The 22,412-nt window shown below is 49.4% G+C and overlaps 1 protein-coding gene across 6 annotated transcripts; it reads left to right on the top strand.

Moving 5' to 3' along the window:
- The first annotated feature begins 58 nt into the window (after positions 1-58).
- Positions 59-21,952, top strand: LOC133121600 (hepatocyte growth factor-regulated tyrosine kinase substrate-like). 6 transcript variants are annotated; one of them, XM_061230891.1, is made up of 21 exons: positions 59-219; positions 1,884-1,968; positions 3,931-4,006; positions 4,649-4,741; positions 7,433-7,553; positions 8,375-8,427; positions 8,539-8,607; positions 9,099-9,223; positions 9,527-9,632; positions 9,974-10,072; positions 10,510-10,605; positions 11,272-11,310; positions 12,441-12,635; positions 13,056-13,269; positions 14,011-14,183; positions 15,455-15,595; positions 16,956-17,139; positions 17,601-17,734; positions 17,875-17,970; positions 19,288-19,365; positions 19,571-21,952. In XM_061230891.1, the coding sequence occupies exons 1-21, from the start codon at positions 183-185 to the stop codon at positions 19,661-19,663; spliced, it is 2,307 nt and encodes a 768-aa protein (XP_061086875.1). In that variant the 5' UTR covers positions 59-182; the 3' UTR covers positions 19,664-21,952. The 6 variants fall into 6 exon arrangements, with proteins under 6 accessions (XP_061086875.1, XP_061086876.1, XP_061086877.1 ...); XM_061230892.1 differs by having other exon boundaries at positions 10,516-10,605; XM_061230893.1 differs by having other exon boundaries at positions 9,527-9,614.
- Positions 21,953-22,412: the final 460 nt, after the last annotated feature.

Below are 22,412 nucleotides of genomic sequence, written 5' to 3' on the forward strand. Positions count from 1 at the left end.
CACTTTTGACTTCTAGATCGTGTTCATCTCCAGGGGGCGGTAGAGTTTAATTTCGTATGAGTTAACATGCGTATCACGTGAGGGAGCCTCATGAACTCTACGCCACAGAAAGCAGGAAGTGCCGAAGAAATACAAGCCAACGTACGATTTCGCCACCAAGTCCCTGAAATCTATTTTCAGAAATGGGTAAAGGCGGGGGTGCATTTGAGAGACTACTGGGTAAGTATTATAAAATAAAAACTTTCGACATGGGCAGATGGGAAACCAATGTTTTTTTTTCCCCCCTCTAATGTTTTGTTCTCTCGATATTCATCCGCCCCAATTCCGATTGCATTGTCTGGGTCTATTGAGTTCAGTCAAGGCCTTTATAGCTAAATCATTTGTCCTCCGCCGCTAGCTTCTAAATTGTTGTCCGACGTTACGTTACTATCCTAAGACTTACAGAACATAACCTAACATGACTGTCAGTGATTTTTTTGGGCTGAGAAATAAACATACCGTTAATTCATCTCAGTCACTATGCTAGCACTTACGATGTGTGTGAATCGGTGTTCAGCTAGCCAGCTAGCCAACATTTATGGCTATATGATGTTTTTATTCTTGCTAGAGTGCTTCAGGCGAAGATTAGCGAATTATTATTGATGAAATTGGATAACAAAGCTGCCCAACCTTGTTATTGGAGATCTACCGTCGTTTAGATTTTTATTCTTAGCACAACAAAGTAGCACCACATTCTACAGCTAATATTAGAGACCCCGAATTGCCAATTAGTATAATCAGGCGTGCCAAATTATGGTTGAAATGAAAACGTACATGATGGTCGATCTCCAGGGACGGGGTAGCCTTGATTCAGAACAATATGCATAATATGTGTGCCAAAAGTGTTTGTTGTTTAGTGGAATGTATGCCGACGGTAGATATGTGAGAAGATTGGTTTCCGTACATTGTGTATTTAAGATTAAGAGCGTGTTTGTCAGGTTGAGTTCAGTATATGTCATCACAGGTGTGTTCTCACACGGGAGTGTCTTAAAAACGGAGACGCTGAATCATGTTCGCATGCGCACTGTATTCTGTGTCATGCTCCATAGCCTGATTAGAGTGAAATACAGGCCCGCACATTAATTCCCACGGAGCGTCTCCTATACTCCGCAACACATGAATGCATTCACCGCTATCCTGGCTATGTTTTGGTTCTTTGGTTTTTTTATTTAAATTTTTATTTATTTTGCGTTTTCGTTTTAGCTACATGGCTTCATGCGACAACAATCCATTTATTATGACACACGATTTATATGCAGTGAGTGCTTGGGAATATATAACAGAAATGTATATAACCCTGATTTAAAAAAATATATAAATAAAAATAAAAAAACGATACGCTGTGCTGTGATGGATGATGAACTGGTTCTGTAACGAGAGGCTTTCCTCTGGGTAATCACGTGGGGCATTCTTGCCATTCAGTCCCACTAATGTAATGTTTCCTTCGCCAAGAATTTCCTCGAGTAGCCGCGAACGGCATGCAAAATGTAGAAACTGAGTCTTATCAGTTGCCAAGGGAACGGGCGTCTGCCAAGCAAATGACTGTGAAGCATCGTTGTTCAGGCACCTGACTTGAAATAAAAGGTTGTGGTTTTGATTGCCAGGTCGGCCCATGCTGTTGATAAATGTATTGTAAAAATCAAAATAATCCGTCAGTCGCTCTGTAAAGATGCTAAGTGCTAAGTGCAGAAATGTCATGTCTGCCGTGCACGTTAGTCAGTCTGGTCAATTAAGTGTTTAACTGATATTAAATCTTTCATACGCCCAGTTTGTGTACGTGTGTGTGAATAAATGCTAATTTAAAATAATAATTATTAGGAATGAATTCCTCCTCTCTCCTTCAGATAAGGCGACCAGCCAGCTGCTGCTGGAGACGGACTGGGAGTCGATCCTGCAGATCTGTGACCTCATCCGCCAGGGCGATGCTCAGTGAGTACCATACCATACCACACCCTGACCATACCGCTAACTCTGTACCGCACCATACCCTACCACACCCTGACCATACCGCTAACTCTGTACCGCACCATACCATACCACACCCTGACCATACCGCTAACTCTGTACCGCACCATACCATACCACACCCTGACCATACCGCTAACTCTGTACCGCACCATACCCTACCACACCCTGACCATACCGCTAACTCTGTACCGCACCATACCATACCACACCCTGACCATACCGCTAACTCTGTACCGCACCATACCATACCACACCCTGACCATACCGCTAACTCTGTACCGCACCATACCATACCACACCCTGACCATACTGCTAACTCTGTACCGCACCATACCATACCACACCCTGACCATACCGCAAACTCTGTACCGCAGCATACCCTACCACACCCTGACCATACCGCTAACTCTGTACCGCACCATACCATACCACACCCTGACCATACCGCTAACTCTGTACCGCACCATACCATACCACACCCTGACCATACCGCTAACTCTGTACCGCACCATACCCTACCACACCCTGACCATACCGCTAACTCTGTACCGCACCATACCCTACCACACCCTGACCATACCGCTAACTCTGTACCGCACCATACCCTACCACACCCTGACCATACCGCTAACTCTGTACCGCACCATACCATACCACACCCTGACCATACCGCTAACTCTGTACTGCACCATACCTTACCATACCACACCCTGACCATACCGCTAACTCTGTACCGCTCCATACCATGCCACACCCTGGCCATACCGCTAACTCTGTACCGCACCATGCCATACCACACCCTGACCATACCGCTAACTCTGTACCGCACCATACCCTACCACACCCTGACCATACCGCTAACTCTGTACCGCACCATGCCATGCCACACCCTGACCATACCACTAACTCTGTGCCACACCCTGACCATACCGCTAACTCTGTACCGCACCATACCATACCACACCCTGACCATACCGCTAACTCTGTACCGCAGCATACCCTACCACACCCTGACCATACCGCTAACTCTGTACCGCACCATACCATACCACACCCTGACCATACCACTAACTCTGTACCGCAGCATACCCTACCACACCCTGACCATACCGCTAACTCTGTACTGCACCATACCATACCACACCCTGACCATACCACTAACTCTGTACCGCACCATACCATACCACACCCTGACCATACCGCTAACTCTGTACCGCACCATGCCATACCACACCCTGACCATACCGCTAACTCTGTACCACACCATGCCATACCACACCCTGACCATACCGCTAACTCTGTACCGCACCATACCATACCACACCCTGACCATACCGCTAACTCTGTACCGCACCATACCATACCACACCCTGACCATACCATACCACACCCTGACCATACCGCTAACTCTGTACCGCACCATGCCATACCACACCCTGACCATACCGCTAACTCTGTACTGCACCATACCATATCGCTAACTCTGTACCACATGGCAGCTAATGGCATATACATTTGTCATAGCTTAGTGGTGTTCGCTCACAGTACAATATCATACATATAGTCTTGTGCTATTTGTAAGGACAGTGAGGAAGTGCTACATTTAGGAGCTTTCCATGTAGTGCACTCTGTGAATGTGCGTGTATCTGTTTTTTTGTATGTGAAGTATGCGAGTATGCGAGTGTGCGAGTGTGTGTGTGTGCTCTTGTATGTGAAGTATGCGTGTGTGCGAGTGTGCGTGCGAGTGTGCGTGCGCGAGTGTGCGTGTGCGAGTGTGCGTGTGCGTGTGTGTGTGTGTGTGTGAGAGAGTGAGAGAGAGACTGTGTGGCTGTCTGTGGCCTTGGTGATCATGCCCCTTCATGCAGGTGATGGGAACACAAGTCATGTGAGCGCTGTGTGAAAGTCTCTTCCTGTTCCTCTCAGGGCGAAGTACGCCATCGGAGCCATCAAAAAGAAGCTGAGCGACAAGAACCCCCATGTGGCCCTGTATGCGCTGGAGGTGAGTCACGGGTCACAGGTCAAAGGTCATAGAATTTGGTCACTTATCAGGCAGTGTAAATGTAGTGTGAGTGTGTTGGAGGATTGAGGCTGTTCTGTTAATGTGAATCACAAAAGGGTATATTTCACTGCGTTTTTCATGAGATGCATACAGTTATTCTGTTAGTGTGTATTAGTGGAACAGGCAGTGTTTATTTGTTCTGAGTGTATTTGTTGAACACAGGTAGTGTGAGTTTGCTCTGTAAGTGTATTAGTTGGACAGGTAGTGTGTATTTGCTCTGTGAGTTTATTAGTTGAACAGGTAGTGTGAGTTTGCTCTGTGAGTTTATTAGTTGAACAGGTAGTGTGAGTTTGCTCTGTGAGTGTATTAGTTGGACAGGTAGTGTGTATTTGCTCTGTGGATGTACTAGCTGTGCAGGTAGTGTGTGTTTGCTCTGTGAATGTATTAGTTGTGCAGGTAGTGTGCATTTGCTCTGTGAATGCATTAGCTGTGCAGGTAGTGTGTGTTTGCTCTGTGAATGTATTAGTTGTGCAGGTAGTGTGCATTTGCTCTGTGAATGCATTAGCTGTGCAGGTAGTGTGTGTTTGCTCTGTTAATGTATTAGTTGTGCAGGTAGTGTGTATTTGCTGGGCTCTCTTGCAGGTGCTGGAGTCGGTGGTGAAGAACTGCGGTCAGACTATTCATGACGAGGTGGCGAGCAAACAGACCATGGAGGAGCTGAAGGACCTTCTCAAGGTGACATTTTCTCTTCCCCCCCCCCCCCCCCCCCTTCTCCTCTCTGCTTGTCCTTCTCTGTCTTTCTCCTCTCTCGCTCGCTCTCCTTGGAGTTGTTGTCATGCTCGTGTGAGTTATCAGGACAGTTCATCAAGTCCTGAAAGTCTGTGCCTTGTTAATGGAGGGGGGGTTATTTGAGTAATAACAGAAGTTGGGTATCTTCTCCACCAATGAGGGAAGCGGGTTTGCAGCATGCTGCCCCTCCCTCTCCCATTCCTAAACTTCTTTTTCCAGCACTGTTTATATGGTGCCTAAAGCAGAAACCTGCTCTGAGAGTGCTTGCCAGTCAGACCTGTTCTCAGCTTGTGATTGGTTGCAGCTACTGCTGCTGTAAACACAGAGGCCCGTGCCTGCAGCTCATTGAGCCTGATTGGCTGAGGCTTGGTCAGGTGACTCGGGGTTTGCTGGCTGCCTGCCTTGCGTTCCTGGTGGTGTCACCGTCTCACATGATCGTGCAGTCAGCTAGGCCAGTGGTTTAGGGGACTTCCTGGATCTGACTCTCGCAGGAACAAACACAGTGAGAGATCAACAAAGCACAGATTCCTCCCGGCTCCAGTAAAGGTAATCCGGTTTATTCAGGGTATAGCTGTAAGGCTAAGGTTGACTCTTTACGTATATGCTCTTAACCCTTTGAAGAGCAGGTTTTTTTGGTTATGTTTTTTCAAGAATTGTGAGTATTTAAGAATTGTTAGCAATTGTAAATCACTAGTTTCCAGAACTGCTTTCAATGGCCAGTCGAGTGATTGTTTCATTGGCTTTGGAATTATTCAGTTAGGAACATGTTCATCACACGTCTGCACTCTTAAGCCTTATGGGGTTAATGGAGAAATATCAGAATCCTTTTTGCACATAATCCTCAGTGATATGACGCCGAACAAACTCGTATTCCAAGGGCAGGTGAAGCTGGCTCTAGTCTGACTTGCTGTTCACGTATTTTTCATAAATGTGGATAGTCTGAATGTTCCTTATTACTGTGCCTGCTCTCACCCATTCACGCGCTGTGTCCATTTCGGTCTTATTTTGATTTTTGGGCAAATAAATTAGAGGTGAAACTATTCTTAGTTTCTCTGTACAGTGGGACCTTTGCACCTGTAATTGGTGGTGAAGTTCATGATCTCCCGGGTGTAGAGTCCTCTTTCAGTTTCACAAGGTTAGCCTCCCGGCGATGTGCTCTGAAACGGGCTGAACGTGTGGGTTGAAATGAGTGAGAGATGGCAGTGCCGTCCGTGGAAAAACGTGCTCATGGAGGCTGCCATTTCACCATGATGAAGCAAAAAAAAAAAAAAAAAAAAAAAAATCCAATGTTTTTATGAAAATTAACTGACGCAACAGGAACTTGCATAACATGCATTTCTCAATCTCTGTTGCTTGTCTTTACTGTTTTGATGCATTATAAGTAGCAATGATTGTCATAATCATAATCATAATAATGCTAATGATCATCATGATGATAATAATAATAATAATGATGATGATAATAATAATTATAAAAATAATCATTTGTTATTTAGCTCATACTTTTATCCCAAAATTACTTTGTGTACATGTAGTGGTTTTAGTGGTAATAGTTAAGCATACACAGCTATAATGATACAGGTAGTGCTGTATCATGTGGAGTGGGGTGTGCTAAGCGCTGTAATGGCACAGGCAGCACTGAGTGGATCAGGGGATGTGCTAAGCGCTGTAATGGCACAGACAGCACTGTGGAGCAGGGGGATGTGCTAAGCGCTGTAATGGCACAGACAGCACTGAGTGGATCAGGGGATGTGCTAAGCGCTATAATGGCACAGACAGCACTGTGGAGCAGGGGGATGTGCTAAGCGCTGTAATGGCACAGACAGCACTGTGGAGTAGGGGGATGTGCTAAACGCTATAATGGCACAGGCAGCACTGAGTGGAGCAGGGGATGTGCTAAGCGCTATAATGGCACAGACAGCACTGTTGATTAGAGGGATGTGCTAAGCGCTGTAATGGCACAGACAGCACTGTGGAGTAGGGGGATGTGCTAAGCGCTATAATGCCACAGACAGCACTGTGGAGTAGGGGATGTGCTAAGCACTGTAATGGCACAGACAGCACTGTGGAGCAGGGGGATGTGCTAAGTGCTATAATGACTCAGGCAGCACTGTGGAGCAGGGGGATGTGCTAAGCGCTGTAATGGCACAGACAGCACTGTGGAGTAGGGGGATGTGCTAAACGCTATAATGGCACAGGCAGCACTGAGTGGATCAGGGGATGTGCTAAGCGCTATAATGGCACAGACAGCACTGTGGAGTAGGGGGATGTGCTAAGCGCTGTAATGGCACAGACAGCACTGTGGAGTAGGGGGATGTGCTAAGCGCTGTAATGGCACAGACAGCACTGTGGAGTAGGGGGATGTGCTAAGCGCTATAATGGCACAGGCAGCACTGTGGAGCAGGGGGATGTGCTAAGCGTTATAATGGCTCAGGCAGCACTGTGGAGCAGGGGGATGTGTTAAGCGCTATAATGGCATAGGCAGCACTGTGGAGCAGGGGGATGTGCTAAGCGCTATAATGGCTCAGGCAGCACTGTGGAGCAGGGGGATGTGCTAAGCGCTATAATGGCACAGGCAGCACTGAGTGGAGCGGGGGGTTCCCTAACTCGGTGATAACTGTGCCGTTTCTCCCACAGCTGACGGAGCCGAACGTGCGGAATAAGATTCTCTACCTGATCCAGGCCTGGGCCCACGCCTTCCGTAACGAACCCAAGTACAAGGTGGTTCAGGACACCTACCAGATCATGAAGGTCGAGGGTGAGTGCTCTCTCTCTGCCTCTCTCTCTCTCTCTCTCTCTCTCTCTCTCTCTCCCTCTCTCTCTGCCTCTCTCTCTCTTTCTCTCCCTCTCTCTTTCTCCCTCTCCCTCTCTTTCTCTCTTCCCTTCTCCCTCCCACTCTTTCTCACTCTCACTCTCCCTCTCCCTCTTTCTCTCTCCCTCTCGCTCCCTCCGTCTCTCTCTATCATTCTCTCTGCCTGTCTGCCTCTCTCTTTCCATCTCCTTTCCTCCCCTCTCTCTCTCCCTCCCTCTAGCTCTCTTTCTCTCTTTCTCTCCTCCCTGCCTGATATTTAAGTTTTTCTTCACTCTTCTCTTCCCTCCCTCTCTCCTCTTTTTCATTTGCAGTGTCATGACTGTTTTCTTTTTTCTTTCTTTCTAATGTTGTGAATTGTGTGTGTGTGTGTGTGTGTGTGTGTGTGTGTGAGGATAAAATGGCGTTCATTCTTTCTTGAAGATCAGATGCAGGAAAGAGATGAATAGTATCCTCCCCCCTCCCCCCCACTCCACCAAAAAAAAAACTCCCGATTTACTCTTGTTTTTGTTCGTGCTCTTTATGTGTGTTTTGCCATTGATGGATTTGATGCTTTTCATTTGTTGAGGAACGTATGCACTTGTTACATTACGTTACATTCTAGTCATTTAGCAGACGCTCTTATCCAGAGCGACGTACAACAAAGTGTAGATCAGAACCGGGGACAAGTGCGCTGAAGACCCGAGAGGGAAGTGCAGTTCCAAGCCCTGCAGTGATCACAAAGATAAAACTTAAACTTGTTAAATGTAAAATGTCTTCCTTCTCTGCAGGTCACGCCTTCCCTGAGCTGAAGGAGAGCGATGCCATGTTCGCAGCAGAGAGGGTGAGCCAACTCCTCCATTCTTCTGCCCTTTCTCCCTCTCTCCCTCTCCCTCTCTCTCAGGTCTTGGCTGTGTCAGAGATAATACCCCATTGTCTGTGTCTTTCTGTGCAGGCTCCTGATTGGGTAGATGCGGAGGAGTGTCATCGGTGTAGAGTTCAGTTTGGGGTCGTGACCAGAAAGGTTTGTATTTTTTGAACACACTCAAAGTTCTCATCTGGTTCTTTTTACTATCTAGGGTTCATAACTCAAGACCTACAATTTGGAGAAACCACGATGCTAAATATAAAATGGATGTGCTTTTTTCTGCTCCGGAAAATGTAATGTTTTGCAGACACAATGTTTTATGCTTGACACAGACAACGTGCATCTGTGTGAGGGTGCATGCATGCATGCGTGTGTGTGTGTGTGTCTATGTTTATTGTGTGAGTGAGTGAGTGAGTGAGTGAGTGAGTGAGTGAGTGAGTGAGTGAGTGAGTGAGTGAGTGAGTGAGTGAGTGAGTGAGTGAGTGAGTGAGTGAGTGAGTGAGTGAGTGAGTGAGTGAGTGAGTGAGTGAGTGAGTGAGTGAAGACTGTGTGTTTATGTGTGCGCACGTGTGTTTGTGTGAGAGTGTGGTGAGATTGTGAGACTGTGTGTGTGTGTGCTGGAGAAACTTACTCTCTCCGTGTTGCAGCATCATTGCAGGGCGTGTGGGCAGATCTTCTGTGGGAAGTGCTCCTCCAAGTACTCCACCATCCCCAAGTTCGGCATCGAGAAGGAGGTGCGCGTGTGCGAGCCCTGCTTTGAGTTCCTCAACAAGTGAGTGGGGCTGCCTCGTTCCCTGAGGCTTCTGGGATACGCAGGGAGGATTTACACTGCTGCTGACTGGCTGACAATCCCTCCTCTCTCTCTCTTTCTCTCTCTCTCTCTCTCTCTCTCTCTCTCTCTCTCTCTCTCTCTCTCGCCCTCCCCCCCTCCCTCTCTCTCTCTCTCTCTCTCTCTCTCTCTCCCCCTCCCCCCCCTCTCTCTCTCTCTCTCCCTCCCCTCTCTCTCTCTCCCCCTCCCACCCCCTCTCTCTCTCTCTCTCCCCCCCCCTCTCTCTCTCTCTCTCTCCCCCTCCAGGAAAGCAGAGGGTAAAGCAGCAGCTGCCCCTGGCTCTTCAGAGCTCCCCCAGGAGTATGTGGCCAGCCCTCTGTCCCAGCAGTCTCAGGTAGTGGTCAGTGGAACAGTAAGTAGCTGCACTCCATATACAGTGTCTGTGCATTGTGGGAATTGTAGTTTATTTTGTCAGCCTCAACCGGGAAGTAATTTCCTCCTCGTGGTAGATAAGCCTGTACTCCGCACGGTGATGATGCAAAAACTCCAAACCCCTCCTATCTCTATAAATGGCTTGTTTTTTCATGTGTGGCATATTTAATGGGGTCTTTAGCCAGCGATTTGTTGTTTTTTTTTTTCTACTGTTGCTTACAGTCTGTGTCCCAGACCTGTCTGACATGGACTGGAGTGTGGAGCTCCCTGGGGATATTGATTGTGTTTTGCCACCCGGGCTGAACTGCTCTCTCTCCTCAGACGCCCCCCAAGAGAGACGAGGCGGCCCTGCAGGAGGAGGAGGAGCTACAGCTGGCCATCGCCCTATCACAGAGCGAAGCTGAGGAGAAGGCCAGGATGGTGCGACTCATACCGTCTCCCTCTTTCTCTCTCTTTCTCTCTCCCTCGCTCCTTCGCTCCCTCTCCCTCACCCTCCCTCTCTCTCTTTCCCTCTCTCCCTCTCTCTCTGTATTCGATCTTTCATTCATTCTCTTTCTCTCTCCCTCTCTTTTGTTTCTTTCTCTCTCTCTCTCTCTCTTTCTCTCTCTTTCTCTCTCCCTCTCTTTTGTTTCTTTTGCTCTCTTCCGCATCGTTTTCCTTTCTCTTTTCTCGTCTTCATTTTCTCCTCCTATCTTTTCCTTTTTCTTTGTCCTCTCTGTCTTGCCGTCACCCCCAGATCGTGCTGAAACCTGTGTGTGTGTGTGTGTGTGTGTGTGTGTGTGTGTGTGTGTGTGTGTGTGTGTGTGGGCGCGTGTGCGTGTTTTGTGACACACTGACGAGAATCCCTGTGTTTTCAGAGACAGAAGACCTCCTATACCCTGTACCCCAAAGCCGACCCCACCCCAGTGACTTCATCGGCACCCCCTGTCAGCTCCCTGTACTCTTCCCCTGTGGTGAGTCCTTTACCCCCAAAATCTCCTTATCTTGTGCCCCCAAAATCACCTCATCCTGTACCCTCAAAATCACCTCATATCCTGTACCCTCAAAATCACCTCATATCCTGTACCCTCAGAATCACCTTATATTCTGTACCCCCAAAATCACCTCATATCCTGTACCCTCAAAATCACCTTATATTCTGTACCCCCAAAATCAGATCATATCCTGTACCCCCAAAATCACCTCATATCCTGTACCCTCAAAACCACCTCATATCCTGCACCCCCAAAATCACCGTATCCTCTACCCCCAAAATGTCCTTATGTACCCCAAAACCACCTCATATCCTGTACCCCCAAAATCACATCATATCCAGTACACTTTCTGTCTGTAACAATAACAATAATGACACAATTTCATTTCAAGTGCTTTTCAAAATGCACAAAGACTAATTTATGGTGGAAGGCAATAACAAATTTCAGGTAGAGTCACAGCATCAGAACAACCAATCAGAACAAGCGCACGACCTAGCAACACAGATGATGTGTAATAACTGAATTAGCATATTCTGGAACGGTCAAGTCAGGCCTGTTTTTATCTGTGAGATTTTGGGCCAGTGAGGGGCTGTATGCAACCTCCCTCCTCTGTCACTGTAGCACACTCTGTTCTGTTCTCCACAGAACTCATCTGCCCCCCTGGCTGAAGACGTGGACCCGGAGGTAAGGCTTGATTTGTGATTTATGTTCTGCTACTTTTGCTCCATCAAGGTACATTCTGTCAACATCCATCAAATTCTGTCAGTATTTTACCTGCCAGTGTTCCATCAGCATTCTACCAGCGTTCTCTCAATGTTCCGCCAAAGTGCTGTTCTACCATTAGCACTCAACCTGTGTTCCGTCAACAATCTTCCCTATCTAACTGAATCTATTCTGGATGAATAGTGAATAAATAAATAAATTTAACATTTTTTCTAAATGTATGAATTTCCATGAATAAACGGCCTGGTTACCTCCTGTTTTATTTGGTGTTTGTAGAATCAGTAGAGCAGTCGTGCTCAAACGCATCCTGACTTAAAGCTCTGTCAGTACGGCCTGGAGCACTGTGCCTGGTGTAATGTGTCTGGTAGTGTTGCATGCCTGCTAGGGATTGATCAGTGGCAGTGTTCAAGCCTGGCCATGCTGCTTAAACACGCTCACCTGGAGTTCATCCGCTTTTTAGAATACAGTGCAGGACGGAGCGGGTCCCTGCACGTGCACCACAGAGGCTGCAGGTTTCATTCCTGGACTGGGCACTGCCGTTGTGTCCTTCAGCACGTTACCTAACCTGAGTAGCTTAAAGACGAGCTGAAATCACACTTCCCTTTGGTCAATTTTTCACAACCGGACGAACACGTCTTAAAAGTATACATTCCAAAAAATGTGTAATACAAGATGTTACGAGGTTTGACGTCATCGCATAACACTGGGCGTGTATGTCGATGAAATGTCTGTCGGTTTTCCTTTCCCCCTCCAGTCAATATCCTTTTCACACAGCGGTGTCAGTTAATTTGACTCCCGCCCTTCAAAAATTCCCGGTGTAAGAATACACCAAAATACACCAAAAGGCGGAAGTATCAGAGAGGTGAAGGAAACGTGTGTAGTCCGGGAAAGATCCGTTTCACTTATCTTGGAAGATAGTTAGCTGCTGAAGTTATTATTTCAGCTTGTCTTTAAGCGAGGCCTCCAGTTGTGTTATGGAGTAGTGTGTATGACCCTGGATGTCACTCTCTCTGTGAGCATCTGCCGAATTAGAGTGAACTTGGAGTAAACGTAAGTTTGGTGCATATGTGACTCGGCTCTTCTCTCCTCAGTTGGCGCGTTACCTGAACAGGAGTTACTGGGAGAAGAAACAGGAAGAGGTCCGCAGGAGCCCCACCCCTTCCGCCCCAGCCCCTGTCCCATTGGCCGAGCCCCTGCCAGTCAGCCAGATCACCCAACCGGTGGAGAGCCAGGCCCCGGCCCCGGCCCCAGCCCCGACCACAGCCCCTCCCGTCAGCGTGGTGGAGGTAGGCTGCAAAACAAAAACACTGCTGATTGGACAAGAACTCTACCTACTTGAATGAAAACGCTGTTCATTGGCTGTTTCTGCCTACATTACATTACAGTTATTTAGCTGACGCTTTTATCAAAAGTGACTTACTGTTGATTAGACAATGCCCCCTGGAGCAATGTTGGGTTAAGGGCCTTGCTCAAGCCCTCAACAGCTGCACGGATCTTATCGTGACTATACTGGGGCCTCCAATGTTCCGGGTACCAGTCACGTACCTCAAACACTAGGCTGTAGTCTGCCATTTTGTGTCCGGCCTACCCCTCTCTGATTTGTTGAGGCCTCCTTGATTGACAGTGCCCTTGACTGTCTGTCTCCGCCTACCCCTCACCGTGATTGCTCGAGGCCTCCCCGATTGACAGTGCCCCTCTCCTCTCAGCTGCAGTACCAGAACGGGGAGTCGGAGGAGAACCACGAGCAGTTCCTGAAGGCGCTGCAGAACGCGGTCACCACCTTCCTCAACCGCATGAAGAGCAACCACATGCGCGGTCGCAGCATCACCAACGACAGCGCCGTGCTGTCGCTCTTCCAGTCCATCAACAACATGCATCCGCAGCTGCTGGAGGTGCTCAACCAGCTGGACGAGAGACGCTGTGAGCTGCCCCTACCCCCCTACCCCCCTACCCACCTACCCACCTACCCCCCTACCCCCCTACCCCCCTACCCACCTACCCACCTACCCACCTACCCCCCTACCCACCTACCCACCTACCCCCCTACCCACCTATCACATAACCACACGCACACACACACACTGCCCATCTGTGTTCTGAGCTGCCTCTACCCCCCTACCCACCTACCCCCCTACCCACCTACCCACCTACCCACCTACCCCCCTACCCCCCTACCCCCCTACCCCCCTACCCACCTACCCACCTACCCACCTACCCACCTACCACATAACCACACACACACACACACACACACACTGCCCATCTGTGTTCTGAGCTGCCTCTCTCTGTGCTCTGAGCTGCCTCTCTCTCTGCTCTGAGCTGCCCCTCTCTCTGCTCTGAGCTGCCTCTCTCTCTGCTCTGAGCTGCCTCTCTCTCTGTGCTCTGAGCTGCCTCTCTCTCTGTGCTCTGAGCTGCCTCTCTCTGTGCTCTGAGCTGCCTCTCTGTGTGCTCTGAGCTGCCTCTCTGTGTGCTCTGAGCTGCCTCTCTGTGTGCTCTGAGCTGCCTCTCTGTGTGCTCTGAGCTGCCTCTCTGTGTGCTCTGAGCTGCCTCTCTCTCTGTGCTCTGAGCTGCCTCTCTCTCTGCTCTGAGCTGCCTCTCTCTCTGCTCTGAGCTGCCTCTCTCAGTGCTCTGAGCTGCCTCTCTTGTGTCCTGCGCTGGCAGTGTACTACGAGGGGCTGCAGGACAAGCTGGCGCAGGTCCGGGACGCGCGGGCGGCGCTGAACGCCCTGCGGGACGAGCACCGCGAGAAGCTGCGGCGGGCGGCCGAGGAGGCGGAGCGACAGAGGCAGATCCAGCTCGCCCACAAGCTGGAGATCATGAGGCAGAAGAAGCAGGTCGGCCTGTCTCAGTGTGCACTCACTCCGCACTTCAGTCAGCGTGACACCGCTGTGGCCTGGCCGCTGAGCGTCGTGTGTTCAGAGATGCTCTTCTGCACGCCACTGCTGTTACGTGCGGTTATTCGCGTTACTGGCACCTTGATGTCAGCTTTGGCCAGTCTGGCCGTTCTCATTGACGAGGCGTTTCCGTCTGCAGAACTGCTGCTTCACTGGCTTTTCTTTCGTTTTTCGCACCATTCTCTGCAAACTCCAGAGACTGGTGTGCGTGACAATCCCAGGAGATCAGCAGTTTCTGAGATACTCAAACCACCCTGTCTGCCACCAACAATCATGCCACGGTCAAAGTCACTTAGATAAAAATTTTTCCCCATTCTGATGGTTGACATTAACTGAAGCTCCTGACCCGTATCTACATGATTCTATGCACTGCACTACTGCCACACATTTGGCTGATTAGATAATCGCATAGATAAGTGGTGTAATAAAGTAAAAATGTTCCGAATAAAGTGCTCGGTGAGTGTGTGTGTACAGTGTAGAAGGGATATTTATCAGGGATGGAGAAATACTGGGTGTATGTGTGTATATTACGGTATATGTGTACGGTGTAGAAGTGGTATATCATGGTGTGTGTGTATGGGTTAGAAAGGGCATGTTATCAGGTATTTAGGGATAGTGAGTGGTATGTTGTGTGTATGGGGTAGGGGGGTATATTATCAGGTATAGAGAGATATTAGACAATATATTGCAGTGTCCTGTGTATGTGTATGCGGTAGATGGTATATTTGATATGGAGGGATGTTTGGTGTTATATTACAGTGCATCTGTATGGGATAGAGGGTATATTATCTGGTATGGAATATATGGTACTCATTGTGGGGTGTGGTTGGCTGGGATGAGTGTGTTTGTTGCTGTGATTGGCTGGTGTGAGTGTGTATAAGGCTGTGATTGGCTGGTGTGAGTGTATAGAACTGTGTAATTGGCTGATGTGTGTGTACATAATGCTGTGATTGGCTGTGAGTATATATAACGCTGTGATTGGCTGGTGTGAGTGTACATAACACTTGTGATTGGCTGGTGTGAATGTATAGAACTGTGTGATTGGCTGATGTGTGTGTACATAACACTGTGATTGGCTGTGTGAGTATATATAACGCTGTGATTGGCTGGTGTCAGTGTATAGAATGCTGTGATTGGCTGGTGTGAGTGTATAGAACGCTGTGATTGGCTGGTGTGAGTGTATATGACACTGTGATTGGTCCGTGGTGCAGGAGTACCTGGAGATGCAGAGGCAGCAGGCGATCCAGCGGCTGCAGGAGCAGGAGAAGGAGAGGCAGCTGAGACTGGAGCAGCAGAAGCACACCATTCAGATGAGAGCACAAATGCCTGCCTTCTCCCTGCCCTACGCCCAGGTACCCTACACTAACCTACACCAGCCTTCTCCCTGCCCTACGCCCAGCTACACTACACCAGCCTTCTCCCTGCCCTACGCCCAGCTACACTACACCAGCCTTCTCCCTGCCCTACGCCCAGTTACACTACACCAGCTTTCTCCCTGCCCTACGCCCAGGTACACTACACCAGCCTTCTCCCTGCCCTACGCCCAGGTACACTACACTAACCTGCACCAGCCTTCTCCCTGCCCTACGCCCAGCTACACTACACTAACCTACACCAGCCTTCTCCCTGCCCTACGCCCAGGTACACGACACTAACCTACACCAGCCTTCTCCCTGCCCTACGCCCAGGTATACTACACCAGCCTTCTCCCTGCCCTACGCCCAGCTACACTACACTAACCTACACCAGCCTTCTCCCTGCCCTACACCCAGCTACACTACACTAACCTACACCAGCCTTCTCCCTTCCCTACGCCCAGGTATACTACACCAGCCTTCTCCCTGCCCTACGCCCAGGTACACTACACTAACCTGCACCAGCCTTCTCCCTGCCCTACGCCCAGCTACACTACACTAACCTACACCAGCCTTCTCCCTGCCCTACGCCCAGGTACACGACACTAACCTACACCAGCCTTCTCCCTGCCCTACACCCAGCTACACTACACTAACCTACACCAGCCTTCTCCCTGCCCTACGCCCAGGTACACGACACTAACCTACACCAGCCTTCTCCCTGCCCTACACCCAGCTACACTACACTAACCTACACCAGCCTTCTCCCTGCCCTACGCCCAGGTACACGACACTAACCTGCACCAGCCTTCTCCCTGCCCTACACCCAGCTACACTACACTAACCTACACCAGCCTTCTCCCTGCCCTACGCCCAGGTACACGACACTAACCTACACCAGCCTTCTCCCTGCCCTACACCCAGCTACACTACACTAACCTACACCAGCCTTCTCCCTGCCCTACGCCCAGGTACACTACACTAACCTACACCAGCCTTCTCCCTGCCCTACGCCCAGGTACACTACACTAACCTACACCAGCCTTCTCCCTGCCCTACGCCCAGCTACACTACACTAACCTACACCAGCCTTCTCCCTGCCCTACGCCCAGGTATATTACACCAGCCGTCTCCCTGCCCTACGCCCAGGTACACTACACTAACCTACACCAGCCTTCTTCCTGCCCTACGCCCAGGTACACTACACTAACCTACACCAGCCTTCTCCCTGCCCTACGCCCAGGTACACTACACTAACCTACACCAGCCTTCTCCCTGCCCTACGCCCAGGTATACTACACTAATCGTCTCCCTGCCCTACGCCCAGGTATACTACACTAACCTATCTGTGTTTCAGATGCAGTCCCTGCCGCCCAGTGTGGCCGGGGGGGTGGTGTACCAGCCGGCGGGCCCCCCCAGTTACCCCGGGACCTTCAGCCCCTCAGGGTCGGTGGAGGGGTCCCCCATGCACACGGTCTACATGAACCAGCCTGGCCAGCCAGGCGCCGGGGCCTACCAGGGACCCCCTGTCTCTGCCACAGGTCAGCAGCCTGTCAGCCTGCCCATCACATGAGTGTGGGGGAGGGGTTAATGCTGCTGGGGGAGGGGTTAATGTTGATAAGGGAGGGGTTAATGCTGACGGGGGAGGGGTTAATTCTGATGGGGAGGGGCTAATGTAGATGGGGAGGGGCTACTGTAGAAGGGGGAGGGGTTTATGTCGATGCCACCTGTGTTGCTCATGCATGGTCAGACATTCACTGAATTATGAGAGGCGTAGCTGCATGTAGTGTGTAGCTGCACTGGTACATAGTTACCCAGTACACATGACTTAAACGTTGTTCTTTACATGATGTATCTTTTCATTTGAGTATTCTGTGATATTTTTTAAATGACGTGTGTCAAGCAGGCCCCATAACATATTTCCTCCTCTCCCTTTCTCTCCCTCTTCATCTCTCTCTCTCTCTCTCTCCCCCTCTCTCCCTCCCTCCCTCTCTCTCTCCAGACCCTAACATGGTGAACGCCTACATGTACCAGGCTGCCGGTTCCCCCGGGCAACCAGCTGTCCCAGGGCAGGCTGTGCCCACCACAACCCCCGCCTACTCCAGCTACCAGCCCACGCCCACACAAGGTTACCAGGTAACAGTGTGGGGAGCGGGCGGGGGAGGGGTGGGGGGGGGGTTCTCACTTCATTAATTAAGTCACATCAAGTTTCCATGTTGCATTCTTAAATCTGAAGTCATTAGCTCCATCCCCCTTCACCCTCTCCCTCTCTACAGAGTGCAGTGTCCCAGGCCCAGAACATGCCCCCCATGTCCCAGGCTGCTCCCACAAACGGCATGGCCTACATGGGCTACCAGCCCTACAACATGCAGGTCAGCCCAGTAGAGTTACTCCCTGCTTACAACCAGCCCTACAGCATGCAGGTCAGCCCAGTAGAGTTACTCCCTGCTTACAACCAGCCCTACAACATGCAGGTCAGCCCAGTAGAGTTACTCCCTGCTTACAACCAGCCCTACAACATGCAGGTCAGCCCAGTAGAGTTACTCACTGCTTACAACCAGCCCTACAACATGCAGGTCAGCCCAGTAGAGTTACTCCCTGCTTACAACCAGCCCTACAACATGCAGGTCAGCCCAGGAGATTTACTGACTATGGAGGATGTTGTTTGACTGAGTAGAGTTACGCACAGTGCGTATATTGTTTGGCTGAGTAGAGTTACTCCGTGTGGATGTTGTTTGGCTAAGTTGAGTTACTGTTGGGATGTCATTTGGCTGAGTAGAGTTACGCACAGTGTGGATGTCGTTTGGCTGAGTAGAGTTACTGTGGGGATGTCATTTTGCTCAGTAGAGTTACGCAGTGTGGATGTTGTTTGGCTGAGTAGAGTTACGCATAGTGGGGATGTTTGGCTGAGTAGAGTTACGCACAGTGGGGATGTTGTTTGGCTGAGTAGAGTTACTCAGTGTGGATGTTGTTTGGCTAAGTTGAGTTACTGTGGGGATGTAATTTGGCTGAGTAGAGTTACGCATAGTGGGGATGTCGTTTGGCTGAGTAGAGTTACGCACAGTGTGGATGTTGTTTGGCTGAGTAGAGTTACTGTGTGGATGTTGTTTGGCTGAGTAGAGTTACTGTGTGGATGTCATTTGGCTGAGTAGAGTTACGCACAGTGTGGATGTTGTTTGGCTGAGTAGAGTTACTCAGTTTGGTTGTTGTTTGGCTGAGTAGAGTTACTGTGTGGATGTCGTTTGGTTGAGTAGAGTTACTGTGGGGATGTCATTTGGCTGAGTAGAGTTACGCACAGTGTGGATGTCGTTTGGCTGAGTAGAGTTACTCAGTTTGGTTGTTGTTTGGCTGAGTAGAGTTACTGTGTGGATGTCGTTTGGTTGAGTAGAGTTACTGTGGGGATGTTGTTTGGTTGAGTAGAGTTACTGTGGGGATGTCGTTTGGTTGAGTAGAGTTACGCACAGTGTGGATATCGTTTGGCTGAGTAGAGTTACGCACAGTGTGGATGTCGTTTGGCTGAGTAGAGTTACTGTGTGGATGTTGTTTGGCTGAGTAGAGTTACTGTGTGGATGTTGTTTGGCTCAGTAGAGTTACGCACAGTGTGGATATTGTTTGGCTGAGTAGAGTTTGGCTCTATGGCGTTGGTCACACAGACCTGTCTGACTCCTCTCTCATGGCTTCTCTCCCAGAACATGATGGGTCAGGATCCTAACATGGCCGCCCAGCAAGCCTACATGCCTGCAGGACAACCGCCCATGTACCAGCAGGTGAGACGGATAGGCTGACAGCAGGATAGGCTGACACTGTGCTCTTTCATTTCTCCCCTCCCCCTTTCTCCTTGGCGTGTGATGTCATGGGCATGCGACAGTTGCTGTGTGTTGAGACGGTTCGGAGCGGTCTCCGTCCGAAGCCTGCTGATTGGCCCAGGCCTGCAGGTCAGCGGTGACGGTGTTCTCTCTCCTCGTTGTGCAGATGGCGCCCCCTGGTGGTCCCCAACAGCAGGGCCAGCAGCAGCCCCAGGCACCTCCAGCCAGCAGCGAGGCTCAGCTGATCTCATTCGACTGAGTCCCGACACACTACATCCCAATTACTGCACCCCCTCCAATGCTTAACTGATACCCCCCCCTCCCTCCCCCCCCCCCCAACCCAGCCCCCTCCCCAAACTCACCTCGCCCGGAGGCAGTGAGTGACACGGACTGAATGAGCGAGAAACTTGCGTTCTCTCTCGCATCGAGTAGCCCCGGATCGTTCTGCCAGGTTCCCGCACCGCAGGAAAAACCCAAGTCCTCTCTCCGGGGGCTTAAGTCCAATCTAAGACTCCTCGGACTCCACTGCTTGTCCCATCTCTGGTCCTTAGGTGTTTGGTCATGAACGGAACTAGAAGTGTCGATGAGTACTCTTGTTTAACCCATCGAAAATTAATCCAACGTAAGCAAGTACATTAAAAAGAGACCCAAATTTTGGTGTAATTTTTCTTTTTCTTTTTTTTTTGTTTCTTTCCATAAAGCCGGGTCGTATGTACATCAGAGCAGCAGAAGTAGGTGCCGTAGTTTCTTTTGAAAGGAAGGCTCGCTCGTGATTAGGTGAAATTGTCTTGGCAAGGGGAGGGATCAGAATTTGAAACGGCGCTGGGGAGGTGTCCGAGTCAGCGACTGACAATCCCGCTCCTTCCTGGAGGGCCGCAGTGTGCTGCTAAAGCACGAGGGATGAATTTAAGTCTTTCATTGGCTAAAGCGTCCACAGACCTTGCTCTCAAGGCCTTAATTGGCTGCTGATTTTAAAGGAAAACACAAATACCAGCAGACAGTGCGGCCCTCCAGGACCGGAGTTTGCCACTATTGCCCAAGACCATTCCTGACGGAATCTGGGCAACGTCAACATTCCACTGTGCAGTTAGTCCCACTCCCAGTGACTGAAGGGACAGCATGTTCTTTGTTTTTAATAGCTTTTTCGAAGAAAAAGACTCTCGAAACCTTCGAAACGGCTGATCCGTGTGCCTCCGCACTCACTCCACGCCACCCGCGGTTTAATGCCTTTTGTATGCGACTAGAGTTTGAGTACGGGCCAATTAGTTGTCGTCAAATTGTTTCTACAAGTGATTTTTTTTGGAGGGGAGCGGATTGCCTTTACTGATGGCATTAACAGGCTTGACAGGGAGTAATTTGATACCTGAGCGTTCCTCAGGAGTCTGGTGCTGTCTGTGGCACAGTGCCAGTGTAGGTATGGCAGACTTCGCCTTCTCCAGTAATGGCGCCTGGACTGTGAGCACAAGTGTGACTCAGCGAGTCTACGGTTTAATGTGTGTGAGGGAGCGGATGATGCACACAGTCCATGGTTTAATGTGTGTGAGGTAGCGGATGATGCACACAGTCCATGGCTTAATGTGTGTGAGGTAGCGGATGATGCACACAGTCCATGGTTTAATGTGTGTGAGGGAGCAGAGGATGCACACTGTCCATGGTTTAATGTGTGTGAGGTAGCAGAGGATGCACACTGTCCATGGTTTAATGTGTGTGAGGGAGCGGATGATGCACAAGGTCCATGGCTCGGTACCAGGCAGAGGATTAATATAATTTGTGTTTGAGAGAGGATGCGGTTTCTCCCAGCATCCACCCTGCTGTGTCATTTAGGAAAACTCACTCCGATGCCGGGGTCCAGTCAGAGCTGGAGAATGGAGGGGCCTGTATTCAGAATTACCTTTATTTAGCTGTTGCTTTTATTTAAAGCGCCTTACAGTTGATTAGACTAAGCAGGGGCCTTGCTCAAGGGCCCAAAAGCTGTGCGGATCTTATTATGGCTACACTGGGGCTTCAACCACCAACCTTTCCGGGGCCCAGTCATGAGCCTTAGCCACTAGGCTACAGGTTGCCCCAGCATGTCTGTAATATGTACACAAGACCAGTAACTTCTGTAACCCACCATGTCTGTGATCATTTTTCCATCATACTGCTCGGTCTGCATTTTAAAAATACCATATTTAATGAATATCCTGCTCTTCTGTGGTCTTTGTTTGTTGCAACCTGTTTTGTTTGTCACTTGTGTATACTTAACATAATTACAAAGAGACCACTGCTGAGCCAGTTAGTTTGTGTGTTTTCTGCTCATAATGACACATCTATCAATTGGTGATATATTAAGGGAGTAGCTTTGTTTGGCCTTTTGTCTGGAATAAGATGTGTGTTTGTGAATTGAAGTGCTTTCAGAACAATGTACTTACTTCACTGAGAACTGGAAACACTTCCACCAGTCATATTATCTTAAATTGCATGTCTTGTTCTTGATAAGCAGACCCGGAAGGCAAAATGGAATATTGTGCTGATAAATATTAAACTTTTCATGTCAGTTTAATTTAAATAGTACATTTTCAGTCATCAAACTTTGTCAACGAACCAAACAACTCAAACTCTTAACAGGCTTAGCCTAAAATGCTTCAGGTTTGGCTATTTTTGGAACACTGATGAGTATGGTACGCGTGCACATAGGCAGTTATCGGATGCACTGTGAAACTCCTTCCACCAGTTCTGTGAAGCTGACGCATACTGGGCTAAACGAACTAAACAAAAACTATGGCAAAACTGTCCGGACAAATTTTGATTCGCATGGTATAACAAAAAAACTCGCGGATCCATTAAAGTGCCGAGGTCTGTCGCAAAACATAAGCAGTTGTTTGGATTGTAAACAATCTGCATCACACCAAGCATGCAGTCATCTCTGACCTGGGATTTATGGCGAATTACGGGCTTCAATTTCTAGCTTCAATTTAGCTTCAACCAAGCTGTTGCTTGGCCGTAGATTTCAACGTTGCGGAAAATAA

Source organism: Conger conger, chromosome 2 (genome assembly GCF_963514075.1).
Source record: "Conger conger chromosome 2, fConCon1.1, whole genome shotgun sequence".
NCBI lineage: Eukaryota > Metazoa > Chordata > Actinopteri > Anguilliformes > Congridae > Conger > Conger conger.

Coding starts and splice junctions, on each gene's coding strand:
- LOC133121600 (XM_061230891.1), top strand. CDS start 183: ATGGGTAAAGGCGGGGGTGCATTTGAGAGACTACTGG. Junction 4,007..4,648: donor TGGCCCTGTATGCGCTGGAG/GTGAGTCACGGG, acceptor GCTCTCTTGCAG/GTGCTGGAGTCGGTGGTGAA. Junction 17,971..19,287: donor ACCAGCCCTACAACATGCAG/GTCAGCCCAGTA, acceptor CTTCTCTCCCAG/AACATGATGGGTCAGGATCC.